The sequence below is a fragment of the Notothenia rossii genome (assembly GCF_949606895.1).
Source record: "Notothenia rossii genome assembly, contig: scaffold_92, whole genome shotgun sequence".
Taxonomy (NCBI): Eukaryota; Metazoa; Chordata; class Actinopteri; order Perciformes; family Nototheniidae; genus Notothenia; species Notothenia rossii.
This window is the reverse complement of record NW_027639685.1, coordinates 74,129-97,273: the sequence shown is the minus strand read 5'-3', so window position 1 is coordinate 97,273 and position 23,145 is coordinate 74,129. Positions and strand designations below refer to the sequence as shown.

The window sequence follows — 23,145 nt, the reverse complement described above, 5'->3', positions numbered from 1 at the left end:
ATTTTGCGGGACCCCAGCGAGCTCCAGACTAGTTTCATTGTGTCGGGGACCCTGGATAATGATAAGACCCATCATTTAAATGCCAAAAACACCATTAAAAGTCACTTTTAGGGGCAAAAAACAGCCTCTGTCCACTTCGTTAACAAAGTGATGGGGAAAAGGACAAAATCGTGATTAAAGCATTTTGCGGGACCCCAGCGAGCTCCAGACTAGTTTCATTGTGTCGGGGACCCTGGAGAAATATAAAACCCATCATTTAAATACAAAAAACACCATTAAAAGTCACTTTTAGGGGCAAAAAACAGCCTCTGTCCACTTCGTTAACAAACTGATAGGCAAATGGACAGAAGGGGGAACACGGCCCAGCCGCTGCTCCGCTGCTCCAGACTATGTGCATTGTGTCGGGGAGCCAGGTCAAACCCCTCCATGCACACCGCCAGAACCAGAACCTCACGACCCTGGTGACCTTAAAGGTGTTTGTCTTTGTTTGTTTTTGTACTCCACATAGACAGGCAGGTGTTCAGCACCGCGGGCCCGCTGCTGCTGCTGCTGCTGCTGGAAGGTGGAACACTTTGAGTCTTTTTATTTTCTCTTTTCTCCCTGCTCCTGCACACACCTTTTGTTCCCCTCCTCTGCCTTACACATCCTCCCACGCTCGAGCACTCCTCACTCGGACTAAACCCCTCCATGCACACCGCCAGAACCAGAACCTCACGACCCTGGTGACCTTAAAGGTGTTTGTCTTTGTTTGTTTTTGTATTCCACAAAGACAGGCTGGGGTTCAGCACCACGCACAGAGCCTACCCGCTACCTCCAGGGCGCATCACCACATTTTACAAGCCAGGAAAGGTGCATGGATCCTGGGTAAACATTGATTAAGTGTTTTTAAATGTGTGGAACAGTGTTTTGTCACTTTCAAAACTCTCCTGTCATTGACCGGAGAATTTGGGTCGATTTTATATTCAATCTGGCCATTAATATTCCAGTGAGACGAAGTACGTACATTGACCGGAGTGATCCCATGTTAATGTTGTCCAAATACCGGAACATTCCCTAACCCTATTTAGGTGCAATGGATGTCCACTTGCGGGAGACGACAGACAGTGGTGCGGTTAGCCAAAGTGACAATGGATGTCCACTTGCGGGAGACGACAGACAGTGGTGCGGTTAGCCAAAGTGACAGACCTAATGTTAGACCAATTTACAGGCAATGGACGTCCACTCTCGGGAGAGAGACCTCCAGCATGTGTCCCTGACATGGAGACTCTGTTTATTTCACTCATCCAGGACAGAGACCGGGGAAATCTCCTCTCTGTGGCCCCTCCAAGACCCCCAAAGGACGGACCACAGACCTCCAGCATGTGTCCCTGACATGGGCACCTCCATAACCTTGCACACCGTGAGTCCCCGGACTCCCGGACTTAAGCACTCCCCCACGGACTAAACCCAGATGTTCACACCCTACAGAACTCCATGCCCCTGGTTAACCTAAAGGGGGTGGATTTTGCGGTGCTTTACCGTCGGCACATCGGTATCCATATTCGGCCTTATTCACGGCACCACCACCCCTTCTGTGGAGGATATTCTCATGCTCCTGGTAACCCTTTAAATAGTCTGATACTGTCAGGGCTCATCACCGCACTTTACAAGCCATAAATAATGTTTAAATGGTCGGGGAAAGTGTTTTTAAACGTCTGGAAGAGAGTTGTAGCCTGTCATTTTGCAGGATATCATTTAACATGTAACCTCTCCTGGAAATGCACAGAATATGTCCATTTCCAGGAGAGGTTCCATGTTAAATTATATCCTGCAAAATGACAGGCTATAAGCCAGGAAAAAGTGTTTGAAAGGCGGGGAAAAGTTGTTTAAAATAGTCGGAAAAGTGTTTTTAAACGTCTGGAAGAGAGTTGTTGCCTGTCATTTTGCAGGATATAATTTAACATGGAACCTCTCCTGGAAATGCGCAGAGTATGTCCATTTCCAGGAGAGGTTCCATGTTAAATTATATCCTGCAAAATGACAGGCTATAAGCCAGGAAAAAGTGTTTGAAAGGCGGGGAAAAGTTGTTTAAAATAGTCGGAAAAGTGTTTTTAAACGTCTGGAAGAGAGTTGTAGCCTGTCATTTTGCAGGATATCATTTAACATGTAACCTCTCCTGGAAATGCACAGAATATGTCCATTTCCAGGAGAGGTTCCATGTTAAATTATATCCTGCAAAATGACAGGCTATAAGCCAGGAAAAAGTGTTTGAAAGGCGGGGAAAAGTTGTTTAAAATAGTCGGAAAAGTGTTTTTAAACGTCTGGAAGAGAGTTGTTGCCTGTCATTTTGCAGGATATAATTTAACATGGAACCTCTCCTGGAAATGCGCAGAGTATGTCCATTTCCAGGAGAGGTTCCATGTTAAATTATATCCTGCAAAATGACAGGCTATAAGCCAGGAAAAAGTGTTTGAAAGGCGGGGAAAAGTTGTTTAAAATAGTCGGAAAAGTGTTTTTAAACGTCTGGAAGAGAGTTGTTGCCTGTCATTTTGCAGGATATAATTTAACATGGAACCTCTCCTGGAAATGCGCAGAGTATGTCCATTTCCAGGAGAGGTTCCATGTTAAATTATATCCTGCAAAATGACAGGCTATAAGCCAGGAAAAAGTGTTTGAAAGGCGGGGAAAAGTTGTTTAAAATAGTCGGAAAAGTGTTTTTAAACGTCTGGAAGAGAGTTGTTGCCTGTCATTTTGCAGGATATAATTTAACATGGAACCTCTCCTGGAAATGCGCAGAGTATGTCCATTTCCAGGAGAGGTTCCATGTTAAATTATATCCTGCAAAATGACAGGCTATAAGCCAGGAAAAAGTGTTTGAAAGGCGGGGAAAAGTTGTTTAAAATACTCTGATACCTCCAGGGCGCATCACCGCATTTTACAAGCCAGGGAAGGTGTCGGAATCCTGGGTAAACATTGTTTAAATAGTCTGACACCTGGCACTGTATTTGCCCCTGGGAGAGGTTCCATGTTAAATTATATCCTGCAAAATGACAGGCTATAAGCCAGGAAAAAGTGTTTGAAAGGCGGGGAAAAGTTGTTTAAAATACTCTGATACCTCCAGGGCGCATCACCGCATTTTACAAGCCAGGGAAGGTGTCGGAATCCTGGGTAAACATTGTTTAAATAGTCTGACACCTGGCACTGTATTTGCCCCTGGGAAACTTCAAGGTTATATTCTTTTTTTATTATTTATTTAATAATCACATGATTTTTACAAAAACAGTATACACAGTATACATATATACAATAATAATAATAATAATAATATAACAATATACATAATAAAAACATGAAAAGTGGTGAAAATGAGAAAATGTATCCGAAAATAGTGCCTCCTAATGCGGGCATGTGGACAGTAGCCACAGACTCACAGGCACACACACACATGCAGAGATCCAGGGGGCGGAGCACATGGCTTTTTTTACCCAGAAATAAGTCTATGAGAGGCGGGGAGACTCAGAGGACAGGCTGCGTCACCTCACTTTGTAACCCAGGAAAAGAGCAGGAATTCTGGCTGCGTGAGTGTTAAAAGTGCATTCATCTGTGTTAATCCGACAGCCGCAGAGGTGCTGACGCAAAGCAGGCGGAACAAATTGATTATTTGAACCAGGAATAAATGTTTGCAAGGCGGGGAAAGTGTTCCTGCAGCCCCTCCATAACGGTAATAATGATTAGAAATGATTTCCAGGGCAGAAAGCGTTTTTTAAATGTGGAAAAAAATATGTTAAACTGTTTAAAAAGCACAAAGTGATTTGAGTGCAGTTCTCATGTGTCCCCACAGGAGGGCGCGTCGTCCCAGGGAGCACAGTACATGGTGACAAGGTACGATTTATACCCTAAAATAGCATGCTAAGTGTGGGTGGATTAGTTTCAAAGCATGCACACTCTGCTCGTGTCAGACTTCCATCAAATAGACCGGGGAAAACACCTCTCATTAGCCCCTCAAAGACCACCAAAGGACGGACTAAGCAGCTCCAGCACGGCTCCCTCACATGGAGCTCAGGTTATTTCATACCTCCAGGAGAGGGACCGGGAAAACCACCTCTCTGTAGCCCCTGACAGAGCCCCAAAGGACGGACTAAGGACCTCCGGCAACAGTGGCACTTCCATAACCTTGTGCACCGTGAGACCCCGGGCCCCCGGACTTAAGCACTCCCCCACGGACTAAACCCAGATGTTCACACCCTGCAGAATCTCATGCCCCTGGTCACCTTTAAGGGGGGGTGGATTTTGCGGTGCTTTACCGTCCGAACACAAGCATCAATATTCGTCCTCCTTCACAGCAGCAGCAGCAGCAGCAGCAGCAGCAGCAGCAGCAGCAGCACCTGCCCTGCTGCACTTCCATAACCTCGTGCACCGTGAGACCCCGGGCCCCCGGACTTAAGCACTCCCCCACGGACTAAACCCAGATGTTCACACCCTGCAGAATCTCATGCCCCTGGTCACCTTTAAGGGGGGGTGGATTTTGCGGTGCTTTACCGTCCGAACACAAGCATCAATATTCGTCCTCCTTCACAGCAGCAGCAGCAGCAGCAGCAGCAGCAGCACCTGCCCTGCTGGAGGTTCACACTTTAACTTATTTGTATTCGTTTTTTTTTGTTCCCCTCCTCTGCCTTACACATCCTCCCACGCTCGAGCACTCCTCACTCGGACTAAACCCCTCCATGCACACCGCCAGAACCAGAACCTCACGCCCCTGGTGACCTTAAAGGTGTTTGTCTTTGTTTGTTTTTGTACTCCACATAGACAGGCAGGTGTTCAGCACCACGGACAGAGCGGGCCCGCTGCTGCTGCTGCTGGAAGGTGGAACACTTTGTGTCTTTTTATTTTCTCTTTTCTCCCTGCTCCTGCACACACCTTTTGTTACCCTCCTCTGCCTTACACATCCTCCCACGCTCGAGCACTCCTCACTCGGACTAAACCCAGATGTTCACACCCTACAGAACTTCATGCCCCTGGTTACCCTAAAGGGGTGGATTTTGCGGTGCTTTACCGTCCGCACATCGGCATACATATTCGGCCTTATTCATGACACTACCACCCCTTCTTTGGAGGATATTGCAGGATATAATTTAACATGGAACCTCTCCTGGAAATGCACAGAGTATGTCCATTTCCAGGAGAGGTTACATGTTAAATTATATCCTGCAAAATGACAGGCACTGTATTTGCCCCTGGGAACCTTCAAGGTTATACTAATGTTTTTTTTTTATTTTTTATTTAATTATCACACCACTTTTACAAAAACAGTATACAAAATAAACATAATAACAACATGATTAACAGGGGCCTTGGGGCCATATTAGCCGTCTAACTTGTACAGTGCACCGGGGAAAAAAGGTTGAGTCCACGGCCCCTTTCCCCTCATCAGGAGTACCAATCGGTCCTGAAGAAGAGGTATCGCTGCTCTCCGCCCCTGAATCCTCTTCGGAGGTAGCTGACGGTGGTAGACCTCCTTCTGATGATGATGCTGCTGCAGCTGCTGCCGCCGCCCTGAACATGGAGCGGATCTTCAATGCCTCCTTTATTCCAGGCGTATTCGCGTAGAACCGGTCTGCAGTGCTTACGTCGTGGCACATAAACCTAGCCAGAATCGACCTGCTTTCTGGATCTTGGTGATGCTTGATATTGTCAGCCAGGGCAGTGCGCAAGATGGTGAAGGTGACGGCTGTTTCTAGCCCAGCATCAGCCCAAGCCCTCTTCAAGTGAGCGTTCAGGTTCTTGGAAGCCTGCTTCCCCGATGTGAAAAGGAAGAATTCATTCTGAGGACCCGACAAGCCCTCTTTTATCCCCATCCACCGCATGACCCAGCTAAACTCCTTTATTGTAAGCACCAGCTGTGCTTCACCAAATGTCTTGGCAGTCTTGTGATCCTGCACGTGGATGATGTAGCCCTCAGCAGTGCCCCTTCTGTCCGCCTCAAAGACCTCCGTGTTGGTCATGTTTGCATACACACCCGGACGGTGGCCATACAGGAGGCTCCAATGGAGGGTTAGATAGCCATATAGCAGGTACTGGGTGATTGTGGTCGGATTGCTAGCCATCAGGTCAAGGAGATCAGGGATGCGCTTCTCAGCGGCCGCCATGGCGGCGAGAAGCTCCGCCTGGCTCGGCAGACGATCCAGCTTGTCCCTCTTCACCTTAAACTGGTGGAGAGTGACAGACTTTTTCAAATCGTTAATGTTGGCTTTCACCTCTCTGATGATGTTGGTCATATCAGACTGGGTGAGCCTGCACCCCCGGAGCTTTGATGCAGACAAGTACCTCAGGAAATGGTTCACAGTCTTCAGGAACAACAGCGATGTTGTGACTGTCCGGCCCGACTCTGAAATATACTTGCTCCAGCCACGGACCCTCTTTGTGTCTTTTAGAAACAGCCAGTCTGACAGCCGGTCAAAACCATGGGCCATGAATACTATGAAGTTCTTTATCCGGCTGACATTGGACATACAATTCTCTTTCCGTTTTACTGTCGGTGCAAGACCCTCACAATGACCTCTGTATGTCTGAATGTACGTCTCCATGCTTTTAGGCAACGTGATTTCACGCATGGTATTCCGCAGTCCCTTCCCAGTGCACCATTGATTTTGGGAAGAGGGCCAGTCCTTAGCCAGATTAGCTTTCAGCTTATTGGAGACAGACGCACGGGTCTTCTGGCATACAGGGGTCTCACTACAGGAGGCTTCTACGGACCGCATGACAGTCTGCATCGGGGTCTTGCTTCCGGAGGCTTCTGGGGACCGCATCACAGACTTGAGAGGGATCTCACTCGCAGAGGCTTCTATGGACCGCATGACAGTCTTCACTGGGGTCTCACTACCGGAGGCTTCTGGGGACCACATGACAGTCTTCACTGGGGTCTTGCTTCCGGAGGCTTCTGGGGACCGCATCACAGACTTGAGAGGGGTCTCTCTACCGGAGGCTTTGTTGGACCGCATGACAGTCTTCACCGGGGTCTTGCTTCCGGAGGCTTCTGGGGACCGCATGACAGTGTTCACCGGGGTCTCACTACCGGAGGCTTTGTCGGACCGCATGACAGTCTTCACCGGGGTCTTGCTTCCGGAGGCTTCTGGGGACCGCATCACAGACTTGAGGGGGGTCTCACTCGCAGAGGCTTCTATGGACCGCATGACAGTCTTCACCGGGGTCTTGAGAGGGGTATTGCTGCCGGAGGCTACTGAGTTCATGTCGGGGGTACTTGGGATTGCTACGCCCTTAAATCGTATACATTCTTCGTCTTCCTCAAGCAGAGCAGCAGTGGCATTCTGCTTCCTGGGTTTTAGACCCTGTTTTAGCCTGGAGCGCAGGGTCTTCACCTCATCAATGAGGGCATCCTTCTGAGCCCTCAATGCCACATTGTCCAGCCTCACCTGCATGCAGTCCTCTTCGTCACACTCGGTATGTGGGGAGAAGGGTGGAGGGTGCACCGGGTATTCCTCCTCATTGTCTATATCCAATGATGTAGCCATTCCAATGATGGGATTAGTCTCTCGGAGGTCATGGAGCAACTGCAGGGCCACACTATGCTTCAGCCTTGCCATGACCTGATGTGCCTCATCTCGGGAGAACTCAGGGTGGTCACGAGTTACATGACGGTGTAGTTTCCTCCCAGCATACGAACACCCTGTGATGGGACAGGGTTTGGTCCGAACATTTATTCTACCACTGGCCATTTTAAGAATGATGCCTCTTTCATCCAGGTTCCGCACTGCATGTTTGTGCTTAAGGTGCTTATTCAAAGCCAGATAGCGGAGGCTGCACACCGGGCATTCGGTCAACATCCTTCCAAAAACACACACAATGAATTATATTTAAATGGTTTTCTGTTTCTCCGTTTATATGCGTTAGCCAACTGCTGATTGCAACCATGGGTCCGATGCTTCAATGCAGGGAACACGGACCAAGGGGAGGACTTGGGTTACCACCTGGTTAAAATGGTCCCACCTCCGCACCAACGCGACTGGCGATGGGTCCGATACATTGATTGTTTTTTGTTTCATGGTTCTGCCACGAACTCACAAGACAGTTTTGGGTACAAAACGTGGGGGTAACAGTACCTCCGGGCGCTCCGTCCCGCTCCGGCTTTCGCCGCAGCGGGGGGAGGAGGCATTGAACCCCTCGCACCTGCCCCCGGAGGAGGCAGGGGAGTCAGGTACCCGGAGGCGCACGGTGGACGGCCAGGGCGAGACCGCCACACCGCACTGGAGTCAGAGTTCCGAGTTTTTCGAGCCAGGTCCCGGTGAAACGCAGTACGGAGCACCCGGCAGGAACCTCCAGCAGACCCCCCCGCGCGGTTCCCTCGTCCCTCGGAAGAGGCGGAGAGGTGGGTGTTTTTCATCTGCTGGCGGACTGCCGGGGAGAACGTGCTGCTCGGGAGCCAGGCTCAGAGTTAGTGGAAGTGAGAGCCCGTGCACCTGCCTTTTACAGCAGGCACGCGCTGGTATCGGGGTGGGGAGAGAAGGTAGATGCAGAGGCTGCAGAAACAGCCAGAGCCTTTCCCCTCTAACACACCCCTCATTTGGTTCATGAGCACTGGGCAGAGTCCCCTGTCAACTCTCCTTATATTCCTCCGGAGACCAGTTGGGAAATGGCAGCATCCCACTTCACCTGGTAGACCAATATCGTTAAATGAGCTCAGTAATGTACTGCACAACATCACATGGGTAAAATGAGCTATATCATGCACTGCAAAATCACATTTGGTTTATTTCCAAAAAGCCTGGAAAAAACACATATCCATCATGTCCTGTAAAATATCATTCTTTGTTTATGTCCGCTCCAGGATTACCCGTAGTTTGGATGAACCGACCGCCAAGCACCGGAAGCTGGACCCGGGGAGGAGGCCCTCCGATGGCGGGTCAAAGTTGATGATACCGCAGCTGGCTGGACACTAGCCGTAGAAGAACACCTGGGCGGGACCAGGCATGTCCCTCTTTGCAGACAAGCATATGTGCTCCCAGGAGCAGAGTCAATCACACAGTTTGGAGGAACCGACCGCCTAGCACCGGAAGCTGGACCCGGGGAGGAGGCCCTCCGATGGCGGGTCAAAGTTGATGATACCGCAGCTGGCTGGACACTAGCCGTAGAAGAACACCTGGGCGGGACCAGGCATGTCCCTCTTTGCAGACAAGCATATGTGCTCCCAGGAGCAGAGTCAATCACACAGTTTGGAGGAACCGACCGCCTAGCACCGGAAGCTGGACCCGGGGAGGAGGCCCTCCGATGGCGGGTCAAAGTTGATGATACCGCAGCTGGCTGGACACTAGCCGTAGAAGAACACCTGGGCGGGACCAGGCATGTCCCTCTTTGCAGACAAGCATATGTGCTCCCAGGAGCAGAGTCAATCACACAGTTTGGAGGAACCGACCGCCTAGCACCGGAAGCTGGACCCGGGGAGGAGGCCCTCCGATGGCGGGTCAAAGTTGATGATACCGCAGCTGGCTGGACACTAGCCGTAGAAGAACACCTGGGCGGGACCAGGCATGTCCCTCTTTGCAGACAAGCATATGTGCTCCCAGGAGCAGAGTCAATCACACAGTTTGGAGGAACCGACCGCCTAGCACCGGAAGCTGGACCCGGGGAGGAGGCCCTCCGATGGCGGGTCAAAGTTGATGATACCGCAGCTGGCTGGACACTAGCCGTAGAAGAACACCTGGGCGGGACCAGGCATGTCCCTCTTTGCAGACAAGCATATGTGCTCCCAGGAGCAGAGTCAATCACACAGTTTGGAGGAACCGACCGCCTAGCACCGGAAGCTGGACCCGGGGAGGAGGCCCTCCGATGGCGGGTCAAAGTTGATGATACCGCAGCTGGCTGGACACTAGCCGTAGAAGAACACCTGGGCGGGACCAGGCATGTCCCTCTTTGCAGACAAGTATATGTGCTCCCAGGAGCAGAGTCAAACCCGCAGTTTGGAAGAACCGACCGCCAGAGCACCGGCACGAAGCCGGGCCGGCGGAGGCCTTCCGATGGCGGGTCACGTTTGCCATTCGATCAATGTCTTTGCAGACAAGCATATATGTGGTTGTTACGCAGGATCAAATAGGTAGTTTGATGAAGTAGGGTCCTGTGCCCGGAGCAAGGCCAATTGCTGAATGCCGCAGCCGACTAAGGCCGCTATGCCACAGTGGAGGATGAGAGAAACAGGTGTTTGTTTTGCATTCCGCGGCAAAGAGGGGAGGTGGAACTTCCACCCCGCTACGGAACCTGTGGTGGGACCCCTGAGTCAGACGGTTCGTCTTGGAAACGCTTCATATCGGTCGGCCTGGGAGGTAAGAGACACGCAGGGTAACGGACACGCAGGGTTACCCCCACGCAGCCCACGCAACACGGAGGAGGCAGGGGAGTCTGGTACCCGGAGGCGCATGGCCGCAACACCGCACTGGAGTCAGGGTTTCGAGTTTTTCGAGCCAGGTCCCAGTGAACGCAAGACTCCAGCAGGAGCCTCCAGCAGACCCCCCCGACGTTTCCCCCGTCCCTCCCGGCCATCAGAGTCGAACCCGCAGTTCGGAGGAACCGACCGCCAGAGCACCGGCACGAGGCCGGGCCGGCGGAGGCCCTCCGATGGCGGGTCACGTTTGCCATTCGATCAATGTCTTTGCAGACAAGCATATATGTGGTTGTTACGCAGGATCAAATAGGTAGTTTGATGAAGTAGGGTCCTGTGCCCGGAGCCTCCAGCAGACCCCCCCGACGTTTCCCTCGTCCCTCCCGGCCATCAGAGTCGAACCCGCAGTTCGGAGGAACCGACCGCCAGAGCACCGGCACGAGGCCGGGCCGGCGGAGGCCCTCCGATGGCGGGTCACGTTTGCCATTCGATCAATGTCTTTGCAGACAAGCATATATGTGGTTGTTACGCAGGATCAAATAGGTAGTTTGATGAAGTAGGGTCCTGTGCCCGGAGCAAGGCCAATTGCTGAATGCCGCAGCCGACTAAGGCCGCTATGCCACAGTGGAGGATGAGAGAAACAGGTGTTTGTTTTGCATTCCGCGGCAAAGAGGGGAGGTGGAACTTCCACCCCGCTACGGAACCTGTGGTGGGACCCCTGAGTCAGACGGTTCGTCTTGGAAACGCTTCATATCGGTCGGCCTGGGAGGTAAGAGACACGCAGGGTAACGGACACGCAGGGTTACCCCCACGCAGCCCACGCAACACGGAGGAGGCAGGGGAGTCTGGTACCCGGAGGCGCATGGCCGCAACACCGCACTGGAGTCAGGGTTTCGAGTTTTTCGAGCCAGATCCCAGTGAACGCAAGACTCCAGCAGGAGCCTCCAGCAGACCCCCCCGACGTTTCCCCCGTCCCTCCCGGCCATCAGAGTCGAACCCGCAGTTCGGAGGAACCGACCGCCAGAGCACCGGCACGAGGCCGGGCCGGCGGAGGCCCTCCGATGGCGGGTCACGTTTGCCATTCGATCAATGTCTTTGCAGACAAGCATATATGTGGTTGTTACGCAGGATCAAATAGGTAGTTTGATGAAGTAGGGTCCTGTGCCCGGAGCCTCCAGCAGACCCCCCCGACGTTTCCCTCGTCCCTCCCGGCCATCAGAGTCGAACCCGCAGTTCGGAGGAACCGACCGCCAGAGCACCGGCACGAGGCCGGGCCGGCGGAGGCCCTCCGATGGCGGGTCACGTTTGCCATTCGATCAATGTCTTTGCAGACAAGCATATATGTGGTTGTTACGCAGGATCAAATAGGTAGTTTGATGAAGTAGGGTCCTGTGCCCGGAGCAAGGCCAATTGCTGAATGCCACAGCCGACTAAGGCCGCTATGCCACAGTGGAGGATGAGAGAAACAGGTGTTTGTTTTGCATTCCGCGGCAAAGAGGGGAGGTGGAACTTCCACCCCGCTACGGAACCTGTGGTGGGACCCCTGAGTCAGACGGTTCGTCTTGGAAACGCTTCATATCGGTCGGCCTGGGAGGTAAGAGACACGCAGGGTAACGGACACGCAGGGTTACCCCCACGCAGCCCACGCAACACGGAGGAGGCAGGGGAGTCTGGTACCCGGAGGCGCATGGCCGCAACACCGCACTGGAGTCAGGGTTTCGAGTTTTTCGAGCCAGGTCCCAGTGAACGCAAGACTCCAGCAGGAGCCTCCAGCAGACCCCCCCGACGTTTCCCTCGTCCCTCCCGGCCATCAGAGTCGAACCCGCAGTTCGGAGGAACCGACCGCCAGAGCACCGGCACGAGGCCGGGCCGGCGGAGGCCCTCCGATGGCGGGTCGCGTTTGCCATTCGATCAGTGAGAAATCAGAAGAGGAAGGGGGAAGAAAAAAGACTAACTTGTCTTTTTGGAGAACCATCAAAAATGGGTGAAAATGAAAAAATGTATCCGAGAATAGTGCCCCATAAGGCGGGTAAAGTCCCCTGTCAACTCCCCTCACCTTCCTCCACACTCTGAAAAAGTCAGAGTTATTTTTTGGAGAACCATCAAAAAGGGCTAAAAGTGTTGAAATGTATCCGGGAATAGTGCCCCATAAGGCGGGTAAAGTCCCCTGTCAACTCCCCTCACCTTCCTCCACACTCTGAAAAAGTCAGAGTTATTTTTTGGAGAACCATCAAAAAGGGCTAAAAGTGTTGAAATGTATCCGGGAATAGTGCCCCATAAGGCGGGTAAAGTCCCCTGTCAACTCCCCTCACCTTCCTCCACACTCTGAAAAAGTCAGAGTTATTTTTTGGAGAACCATCAAAAAGGGCTAAAAGTGTTGAAATGTATCCGGGAATAGTGCCCCATAAGGCGGGTAAAGTCCCCTGTCAACTCCCCTCACCTTCCTCCACACTCTGAAAAAGTCAGAGTTATTTTTTGGAGAACCATCAAAAAGGGCTAAAAGTGTTGAAATGTATCCGGGAATAGTGCCCCATAAGGCGGGTAAAGTCCCCTGTCAACTCCCCTCACCTTCCTCCACACTCTGAAAAAGTCAGAGTTATTTTTTGGAGAACCATCAAAAAGGGCTAAAAGTGTTGAAATGTATCCGGGAATAGTGCCCCATAAGGCGGGTAAAGTCCCCTGTCAACTCCCCTCACCTTCCTCCACACTCTGAAAAAGTCAGAGTTATTTTTTGGAGAACCATCAAAAAGGGCTAAAAGTGTTGAAATGTATCCGGGAATAGTGCCCCATAAGGCGTATAAAGTCCCCTGTCAACTCCCCTCACCTTCCTCCACACTCTGAAAAAGTCAGAGTTATTTTTTGGAGAACCATCAAAAAGGGCTAAAAGTGTTGAAATGTATCCGGGAATAGTGCCCCATAAGGCGGGTAAAGTCCCCTGTCAACTCCCCTCACCTTCCTCCACACTCTGAAAAAGTCAGAGTTATTTTTTGGAGAACCATCAAAAAGGGCTAAAAGTGTTGAAATGTATCCGGGAATAGTGCCCCATAAGGCGGGTAAAGTCCCCTGTCAACTCCCCTCACCTTCCTCCACACTCTGAAAAAGTCAGAGTTATTTTTTGGAGAACCATCAAAAAGGGCTAAAAGTGTTGAAATGTATCCGGGAATAGTGCCCCATAAGGCGGGTAAAGTCCCCTGTCAACTCCCCTCACCTTCCTCCACACTCTGAAAAAGTCAGAGTTATTTTTTGGAGAACCATCAAAAAGGGCTAAAAGTGTTGAAATGTATCCGGGAATAGTGCCCCATAAGGCGGGTAAAGTCCCCTGTCAACTCCCCTCACCTTCCTCCACACTCTGAAAAAGTCAGAGTTATTTTTTGGAGAACCATCAAAAAGGGCTAAAAGTGTTGAAATGTATCCGGGAATAGTGCCCCATAAGGCGGGTAAAGTCCCCTGTCAACTCCCCTCACCTTCCTCCACACTCTGAAAAAGTCAGAGTTATTTTTTGGAGAACCATCAAAAAGGGCTAAAAGTGTTGAAATGTATCCGGGAATAGTGCCCCATAAGGCGGGTAAAGTCCCCTGTCAACTCCCCTCACCTTCCTCCACACTCTGAAAAAGTCAGAGTTATTTTTTGGAGAACCATCAAAAAGGGCTAAAAGTGTTGAAATGTATCCGGGAATAGTGCCCCATAAGGCGGATAAAGTCCCCTGTCAACTCCCCTCACCTTCCTCCACACTCTGAAAAAGTCAGAGTTATTTTTTGGAGAACCATCAAAAAGGGCTAAAAGTGTTGAAATGTATCCGAGAATAGTGCCCCATAAGGCGGATAAAGTCCCCTGTCAACTCCCCTCACCTTCCTCCACACTCTGAAAAAGTCAGAGTTATTTTTTGGAGAACCATCAAAAAGGGCTAAAAGTGTTGAAATGTATCCGAAAATAGTGCCTCATGAGGCGGATTGAGTCCCCTGTCAACTCCCCTTACCTTCCTCCAGAGCCCAGTTCAAAAACTTTAAGTTTGGTAAGAACCATGCTGGGGGGTCTCCAGGCAACAAAATGTATCCGAGCCAAAGTGCACATACAGCGGATGAATTCCTCCATGAAGTTACACAGCCGTTTTTTTTCTGAGTCCTCTCAAAAACCGGGTTTCCGATTTCGTGCAGAAGGTAGCTTGTAAAACATGAACGGTTTTTTACAACGGAGGAGGGGAAGTCTGGATTCCCCTCTCCGTTGTACCTTGCAACGGGGTAGGGGAAAAGTGTTCAGCGCTTCGTCCCGAAGCGCCGAACACTTTTCCCCTTCTCCAATTTTTCAGATCCCCTCTCCCATGTAATTTTAAAAGTTCATTTTTTGATTATTTTAACATATAATTGACCGTTTTCTTTCATTTTTTTTTCATTCCACGGGTGGGGGCCTATGGCAGGCTGCCTATGAGCTCCCAAATTTGGCCCGGATCATCCGGGATTTGTGGGATAAGCTCCATAAACTGACAAAGTCATCCAAATATGTCGCTTTTATCGCCCAAAGATATATCATGCAAATACATTAAAATAGTAAAAGGTACAATTGTGCTCGGCATTAACCGGAATTTGATTTATATAGCCCCCAAAAAATAATTAAAAATCATTTTCGTGGGGAAAAGTGTTAAAACGCCTGATTAAAGCATTTGCGGGACCCCAGCGAGCTCCAGACTAGTTTCATTGTGTCGGGGACCCTGGATAATGATAAAACACATCATTTAAATGCCAAAAACACCATTAAAAGTCACTTTTAGGGGCAAAAAACAGCCTCTGTCCACTTCGTTAACAAAGTGATGGGGAAAAGGACAAAATCGTGATTAAAGCATTTTGCGGGACCCCAGCGAGCTCCAGACTATGTGCATTGCGTCGGGGACCCTGGAGAAAGATAAAACACATCATTTAAATACAAAAAACACCATTAAAAGTCACTTTTAGGGGCAAAAAACAGCCTCTGTCCACTTCGTTAACAAACTGATGGGGAAAAGTACAAAATCGTGATTAAAGCATTTTGCGGGACCCCAGCGAGCTCCAGACTAGTTTCATTGTGTCGGGGACCCTGGAGAATGATAAAACCCATCATTTAAATGCCAAAAACACCATTAAAAGTCACTTTTAGGGGCAAAAAACAGCCTCTGTCCACTTCGTTAACAAACTGATGGGGAAAAGGACAAAATCGTGATTAAAGCATTTGCGGGACCCCAGCGAGCTACAGACTAGTTGCACTGTCTTGGGGACCCTCCACAATGATAAGACCCATCATTTAAATACAAAAAACACCATTAAAAGTCACTTTTAGGGGCAAAAAACAGCCTCTGTCCACTTCGTTAACAAAGTGATGGGGAAAAGGACAAAATCGTGATTAAAGCATTTTGCGGGACCCCAGCGAGCTCCAGACTAGTTTCATTGTGTCGGGGACCCTGGAGAATGATAAAACACATCATTTAAATACAAAAAACACCATTAAAAGTCACTTTTAGGGGCAAAAAACAGCCTCTGTCCACTTCGTTAACAAAGTGATGGGGAAAAGGACAAAATCGTGATTAAAGCATTTTGCGGGACCCCAGCGAGCTCCAGACTAGTTTCATTGTGTCGGGGACCCTGGAGAAAGATAAAACCCATCATTTAAATGCCAAAAACACCATTAAAAGTCACTTTTAGGGGCAAAAAACAGCCTCTGTCCACTTCGTTAACAAAGTGATGGGGAAAAGGACAAAATCGTGATTAAAGGATTTTGCGGGACCCCAGCGAGCTCCAGACTAGTTTCATTGTGTCGGGGACCCTGGATAATGATAAGACCCATCATTTAAATGCCAAAAACACCATTAAAAGTCACTTTTAGGGGCAAAAAACAGCCTCTGTCCACTTCGTTAACAAAGTGATGGGGAAAAGGACAAAATCGTGATTAAAGCATTTTGCGGGACCCCAGCGAGCTCCAGACTAGTTTCATTGTGTCGGGGACCCTGGAGAATGATAAAACACATCATTTAAATACAAAAAACACCATTAAAAGTCACTTTTAGGGGCAAAAAACAGCCTCTGTCCACTTCGTTAACAAACTGATAGGCAAATGGACAGAAGGGGGAACACGGCCCAGCCGCTGCTCCGCTGCTCCAGACTATGTGCATTGTGTCGGGGAGCCAGGTCAAACCCCTCCATGCACACCGCCAGAACCAGAACCTCACGACCCTGGTGACCTTAAAGGTGTTTGTCTTTGTTTGTTTTTGTACTCCACATAGACAGGCAGGTGTTCAGCACCGCGGGCCCGCTGCTGCTGCTGCTGCTGCTGGAAGGTGGAACACTTTGAGTCTTTTTATTTTCTCTTTTCTCCCTGCTCCTGCACACACCTTTTGTTCCCCTCCTCTGCCTTACACATCCTCCCACGCTCGAGCACTCCTCACTCGGACTAAACCCCTCCATGCACACCGCCAGAACCAGAACCTCACGACCCTGGTGACCTTAAAGGTGTTTGTCTGTGTTTGTTTTTGTATTCCACATAGACAGGCTGGGGTTCAGCACCACGCACAGAGCCTACCCGCTACCTCCAGGGCGCATCACCACATTTTACAAGCCAGGAAAGGTGCATGGATCCTGGGTAAACATTGATTAAGTGTTTTTAAATGTGTGGAACAGTGTTTTGTCACTTTCAAAACTCTCCTGTCATTGACCGGATAATTTGGGTCGATTTTGTATTCAATCTGGCCATTAATATTCCAGTGAGACGAAGTACGTACATTGACCGGAGTGATCCCATGTTAATGTTGTCCAAATACCGGAACATTCCCTGACCCTATTTAGGGGCAATGGATGTCCACTTGCGGGAGACGACAGACAGTGGTGCGGTTAGCCAAAGTGACAATGGATGTCCACTTGCGGGAGACGACAGACAGTGGTGCGGTTAGCCAAAGTGACAGACCTAATGTTAGACCAATTTACAGGCAATGGACGTCCACTCTCGGGAGAGAGACCTCCAGCATGTGTCCCTGACATGGAGACTCTGTTTATTTCACTCATCCAGGACAGAGACCGGGGAAATCTCCTCTCTGTGGCCCCTCCAAGACCCCCAAAGGACGGACCACAGACCTCCAGCATGTGTCCCTGACATGGGCACCTCCATAACCTTGCACACCGTGAGTCCCCGGACTCCCGGACTTAAGCACTCCCCCACGGACTAAACCCAGATGTTCACACCCTACAGAACTCCATGCCCCTGGTTAACCTAAAGGGGGTGGATTTTGCGGTGCTTTACCGTCGGCACATCGGTATCCATATTCGGCCTTATTCACGGCACCACCACCCCTTCTGTGGAGGATATTCTCATGCTCCTGGTAACCCTTTAAATAGTCTGATACTGTCAGGGCTCATCACCGCACTTTACAAGCCATAAATAATGTTTAAATGGTCGGGGAAAGTGTTTTTAAACGTCTGGAAGAGAGTTGTAGCCTGTCATTTTGCAGGATATCATTTAACATGTAACCTCTCCTGGAAATGCACAGAATATGTCCATTTCCAGGAGAGGTTATATCCTGCAAAATGACAGGCTATAAGCCAGGAAAAAGTGTTTGAAAGGCGGGGAAAAGTTGTTTAAAATAGTCGGAAAAGTGTTTTTAAACGTCTGGAAGAGAGTTGTTGCCTGTCATTTTGCAGGATATAATTTAACATGGAACCTCTCCTGGAAATGCGCAGAGTATGTCCATTTCCAGGAGAGGTTCCATGTTAAATTATATCCTGCAAAATGACAGGCTATAAGCCAGGAAAAAGTGTTTGAAAGGCGGGGAAAAGTGTTTGAAAGGCGGGGAAAAGTTGTTTAAAATACTACCTCCAGGGCGCATCACCGCATTTTACAAGCCAGGGAAGGTGTCGGAATCCTGGGTAAACATTGTTTAAATAGTCTGACACCTGGCACTGTATTTGCCCCTGGGAGAGGTTCCATGTTAAATTATATCCTGCAAAATGACAGGCTATAAGCCAGGAAAAAGTGTTTGAAAGGCGGGGAAAAGTGTTTGAAAGGCGGGGAAAAGTTGTTTAAAATACTACCTCCAGGGCGCATCACCGCATTTTACAAGCCAGGGAAGGTGTCGGAATCCTGGGTAAACATTGTTTAAATAGTCTGACACCTGGCACTGTATTTGCCCCTGGGAGAGGTTCCATGTTAAATTATATCCTGCAAAATGACAGGCTATAAGCCAGGAAAAAGTGTTTGAAAGGCGGGGAAAAGTGTTTGAAAGGCGGGGAAAAGTTGTTTAAAATACTACCTCCAGGGCGCATCACCGCATTTTACAAGCCAGGGAAGGTGTCGGAATCCTGGGTAAACATTGTTTAAATAGTCTGACACCTGGCACTGTATTTGCCCCTGGGAGAGGTTCCATGTTAAATTATATCCTGCAAAATGACAGGCTATAAGCCAGGAAAAAGTGTTTGAAAGGCGGGGAAAAGTGTTTGAAAGGCGGGGAAAAGTTGTTTAAAATACTACCTCCAGGGCGCATCACCGCATTTTACAAGCCAGGGAAGGTGTCGGAATCCTGGGTAAACATTGTTTAAATAGTCTGACACCTGGCACTGTATTTGCCCCTGGGAGAGGTTCCATGTTAAATTATATCCTGCAAAATGACAGGCTATAAGCCAGGAAAAAGTGTTTGAAAGGCGGGGAAAAGTGTTTGAAAGGCGGGGAAAAGTTGTTTAAAATACTACCTCCAGGGCGCATCACCGCATTTTACAAGCCAGGGAAGGTGTCGGAATCCTGGGTAAACATTGTTTAAATAGTCTGACACCTGGCACTGTATTTGCCCCTGGGAGAGGTTCCATGTTAAATTATATCCTGCAAAATGACAGGCTATAAGCCAGGAAAAAGTGTTTGAAAGGCGGGGAAAAGTGTTTGAAAGGCGGGGAAAAGTTGTTTAAAATACTACCTCCAGGGCGCATCACCGCATTTTACAAGCCAGGGAAGGTGTCGGAATCCTGGGTAAACATTGTTTAAATAGTCTGACACCTGGCACTGTATTTGCCCCTGGGAGAGGTTCCATGTTAAATTATATCCTGCAAAATGACAGGCTATAAGCCAGGAAAAAGTGTTTGAAAGGCGGGGAAAAGTGTTTGAAAGGCGGGGAAAAGTTGTTTAAAATACTACCTCCAGGGCGCATCACCGCATTTTACAAGCCAGGGAAGGTGTCGGAATCCTGGGTAAACATTGTTTAAATAGTCTGACACCTGGCACTGTATTTGCCCCTGGGAGAGGTTCCATGTTAAATTATATCCTGCAAAATGACAGGCTATAAGCCAGGAAAAAGTGTTTGAAAGGCGGGGAAAAGTGTTTGAAAGGCGGGGAAAAGTTGTTTAAAATACTACCTCCAGGGCGCATCACCGCATTTTACAAGCCAGGGAAGGTGTCGGAATCCTGGGTAAACATTGTTTAAATAGTCTGACACCTGGCACTGTATTTGCCCCTGGGAGAGGTTCCATGTTAAATTATATCCTGCAAAATGACAGGCTATAAGCCAGGAAAAAGTGTTTGAAAGGCGGGGAAAAGTGTTTGAAAGGCGGGGAAAAGTTGTTTAAAATACTACCTCCAGGGCGCATCACCGCATTTTACAAGCCAGGGAAGGTGTCGGAATCCTGGGTAAACATTGTTTAAATAGTCTGACACCTGGCACTGTATTTGCCCCTGGGAGAGGTTCCATGTTAAATTATATCCTGCAAAATGACAGGCTATAAGCCAGGAAAAAGTGTTTGAAAGGCGGGGAAAGTGTTCCTGCAGCCCCTCCATAACGGTAATAATGATTAGAAATGATTTCCAGGGCAGAAAGCGTTTTTTAAATGTGGAAAAAAATATGTTAAACTGTTTAAAAAGCACAAAGTGATTTGAGTGCAGTTCTCATGTGTCCCCACAGGACGGCGCGTCGTCCCAGGGAGCACAGTGCATGGTGACAAGGTACGATTTATACCCTAAAATAGCATGCTAAGTGTGGGTGGATTAGTTTCAAAGCATGCACACTCTGCTCGTGTCAGACTTCCATCAAATAGACCGGGGAAAACACCTCTCATTAGCCCCTCAAAGACCACCAAAGGACGGACTAAGCAGCTCCAGCACGGCTCCCTCACATGGAGCTCAGGTTATTTCATACCTCCAGGAGAGGGACCGGGAAAACCACCTCTCTGTAGCCCCTGACAGAGCCCCAAAGGACGGACTAAGGACCTCCGGCAACAGTGGCACTTCCATAACCTCGTGCACCGTGAGACCCCGGGCCCCCGGACTTAAGCACTCCCCCACGGACTAAACCCAGTTGTTCACACCCTGCAGAATCTCATGCCCCTGGTCACCTTTAAGGGGGGGTGGATTTTGCGGTGCTTTACCGTCCGAACACAAGCATCAATATTCGTCCTCCTCCTTCACAGCAGCAGCAGCAGCAGCAGCAGCAGCAGCAGCAGCAGCAGCAGCACCTGCCCTGCTGCACTTCCATAACCTCGTGCACCGTGAGACCCCGGGCCCCCGGACTTAAGCACTCCCCCACGGACTAAACCCAGTTGTTCACACCCTGCAGAATCTCATGCCCCTGGTCACCTTTAAGGGGGGGTGGATTTTGCGGTGCTTTACCGTCCGAACACAAGCATCAATATTCGTCCTCCTCCTTCACAGCAGCAGCAGCAGCAGCAGCAGCAGCAGCAGCAGCAGCAGCAGCAGCAGCAGCACCTGCCCTGCTGCACTTCCATAACCTCGTGCACCGTGAGACCCCGGGCCCCCGGACTTAAGCACTCCCCCACGGACTAAACCCAGTTGTTCACACCCTGCAGAATCTCATGCCCCTGGTCACCTTTAAGGGGGGGTGGATTTTGCGGTGCTTTACCGTCCGAACACAAGCATCAATATTCGTCCTCCTCCTTCACAGCAGCAGCAGCAGCAGCAGCAGCAGCAGCAGCACCTGCCCTGCTGCACTTCCATAACCTCGTGCACCGTGAGACCCAGGGCCCCCGGACTTAAGCACTCCCCCACGGACTAAACCCAGTTGTTCACACCCTGCAGAATCTCATGCCCCTGGTCACCTTTAAGGGGGGGTGGATTTTGCGGTGCTTTACCGTCCGAACACAAGCATCAATATTCGTCCTCCTCCTTCACAGCAGCAGCAGCAGCAGCAGCAGCAGCAGCAGCAGCAGCAGCAGCAGCAGCACCTGCCCTGCTGCACTTCCATAACCTCGTGCACCGTGAGACCCCGGGCCCCCGGACTTAAGCACTCCCCCACGGACTAAACCCAGTTGTTCACACCCTGCAGAATCTCATGCCCCTGGTCACCTTTAAGGGGGGGTGGATTTTGCGGTGCTTTACCGTCCGAACACAAGCATCAATATTCGTCCTCCTCCTTCACAGCAGCAGCAGCAGCAGCAGCAGCAGCAGCAGCACCTGCCCTGCTGCACTTCCATAACCTCGTGCACCGTGAGACCCCGGGCCCCCGGACTTAAGCACTCCCCCACGGACTAAACCCAGTTGTTCACACCCTGCAGAATCTCATGCCCCTGGTCACCTTTAAGGGGGGGTGGATTTTGCGGTGCTTTACCGTCCGAACACAAGCATCAATATTCGTCCTCCTCCTTCACAGCAGCAGCAGCAGCAGCAGCAGCAGCAGCAGCAGCAGCAGCAGCAGCAGCAGCAGCACCTGCCCTGCTGCACTTCCATAACCTCGTGCACCGTGAGACCCCGGGCCCCCGGACTTAAGCACTCCCCCACGGACTAAACCCAGTTGTTCACACCCTGCAGAATCTCATGCCCCTGGTCACCTTTAAGGGGGGGTGGATTTTGCGGTGCTTTACCGTCCGAACACAAGCATCAATATTCGTCCTCCTCCTTCACAGCAGCAGCAGCAGCAGCAGCAGCAGCAGCAGCACCTGCCCTGCTGCACTTCCATAACCTCGTGCACCGTGAGACCCCGGGCCCCCGGACTTAAGCACTCCCCCACGGACTAAACCCAGTTGTTCACACCCTGCAGAATCTCATGCCCCTGGTCACCTTTAAGGGGGGGTGGATTTTGCGGTGCTTTACCGTCCGAACACAAGCATCAATATTTGTCCTCCTTCACAGCAGCAGCAGCAGCAGCAGCAGCAGCAGCAGCAGCAGCAGCACCTGCCCTGCTGGAGGTTCACACTTTAACTTATTTGTATTCGTTTTTTTTTGTTCCCCTCCTCTGCCTTACACATCCTCCCACGCTCGAGCACTCCTCACTCGGACTAAACCCCTCCATGCACACCGCCAGAACCAGAACCTCACGACCCTGGTGACCTTAAAGGTGTTTGTCTTTGTTTGTTTTTGTATTCCACATAGACAGGCTGGGGTTCAGCACCACGCACAGAGCCTACCCGCTACCTCCAGGGCGCATCACCACATTTTACAAGCCAGGAAAGGTGCATGGATCCTGGGTAAACATTGATTAAGTGTTTTTAAATGTGTGGAACAGTGTTTTGTCACTTTCAAAACTCTCCTGTCATTGACCGGAGAATTTGGGTCGATGTTGTATTCAATCTGGCCATTAATATTCCAGTGAGACGAAGTACGTACATTGACCGGAGTGATCCCATGTTAATGTTGTCCAAATACCGGAACATTCCCTAACCCTATTTAGGGGCAATGGATGTCCACTTGCGGGAGACGACAGACAGTGGTGCGGTTAGCCAAAGTGACAATGGATGTCCACTTGCGGGAGACGACAGACAGTGGTGCGGTTAGCCAAAGTGACAGACCTAATGTTAGACCAATTTACAGGCAATGGACGTCCACTCTCGGGAGAG

The 23,145-nt window shown here is 50.1% G+C and overlaps 1 protein-coding gene across 1 annotated transcript; it reads left to right on the top strand.

Annotated features, from left to right (window-relative positions):
- Window positions 1-301: 301 nt before the first annotated feature.
- On the top strand, window positions 302-22,787 carry LOC307027526 (uncharacterized protein; the record flags this gene model as incomplete). The annotated part of the gene is made up of 8 exons (XM_079695796.1): window positions 302-562; window positions 770-864; window positions 3,821-3,861; window positions 16,614-16,667; window positions 16,875-16,969; window positions 17,393-17,504; window positions 20,262-20,302; window positions 22,682-22,787. The coding sequence occupies exons 1-8, from the start codon at window positions 390-392 to the stop codon at window positions 22,785-22,787; spliced, it is 717 nt and encodes a 238-aa protein (XP_079551922.1). The 5' UTR covers window positions 302-389.
- Between the last annotated feature and the right edge of the window lie 358 nt (window positions 22,788-23,145).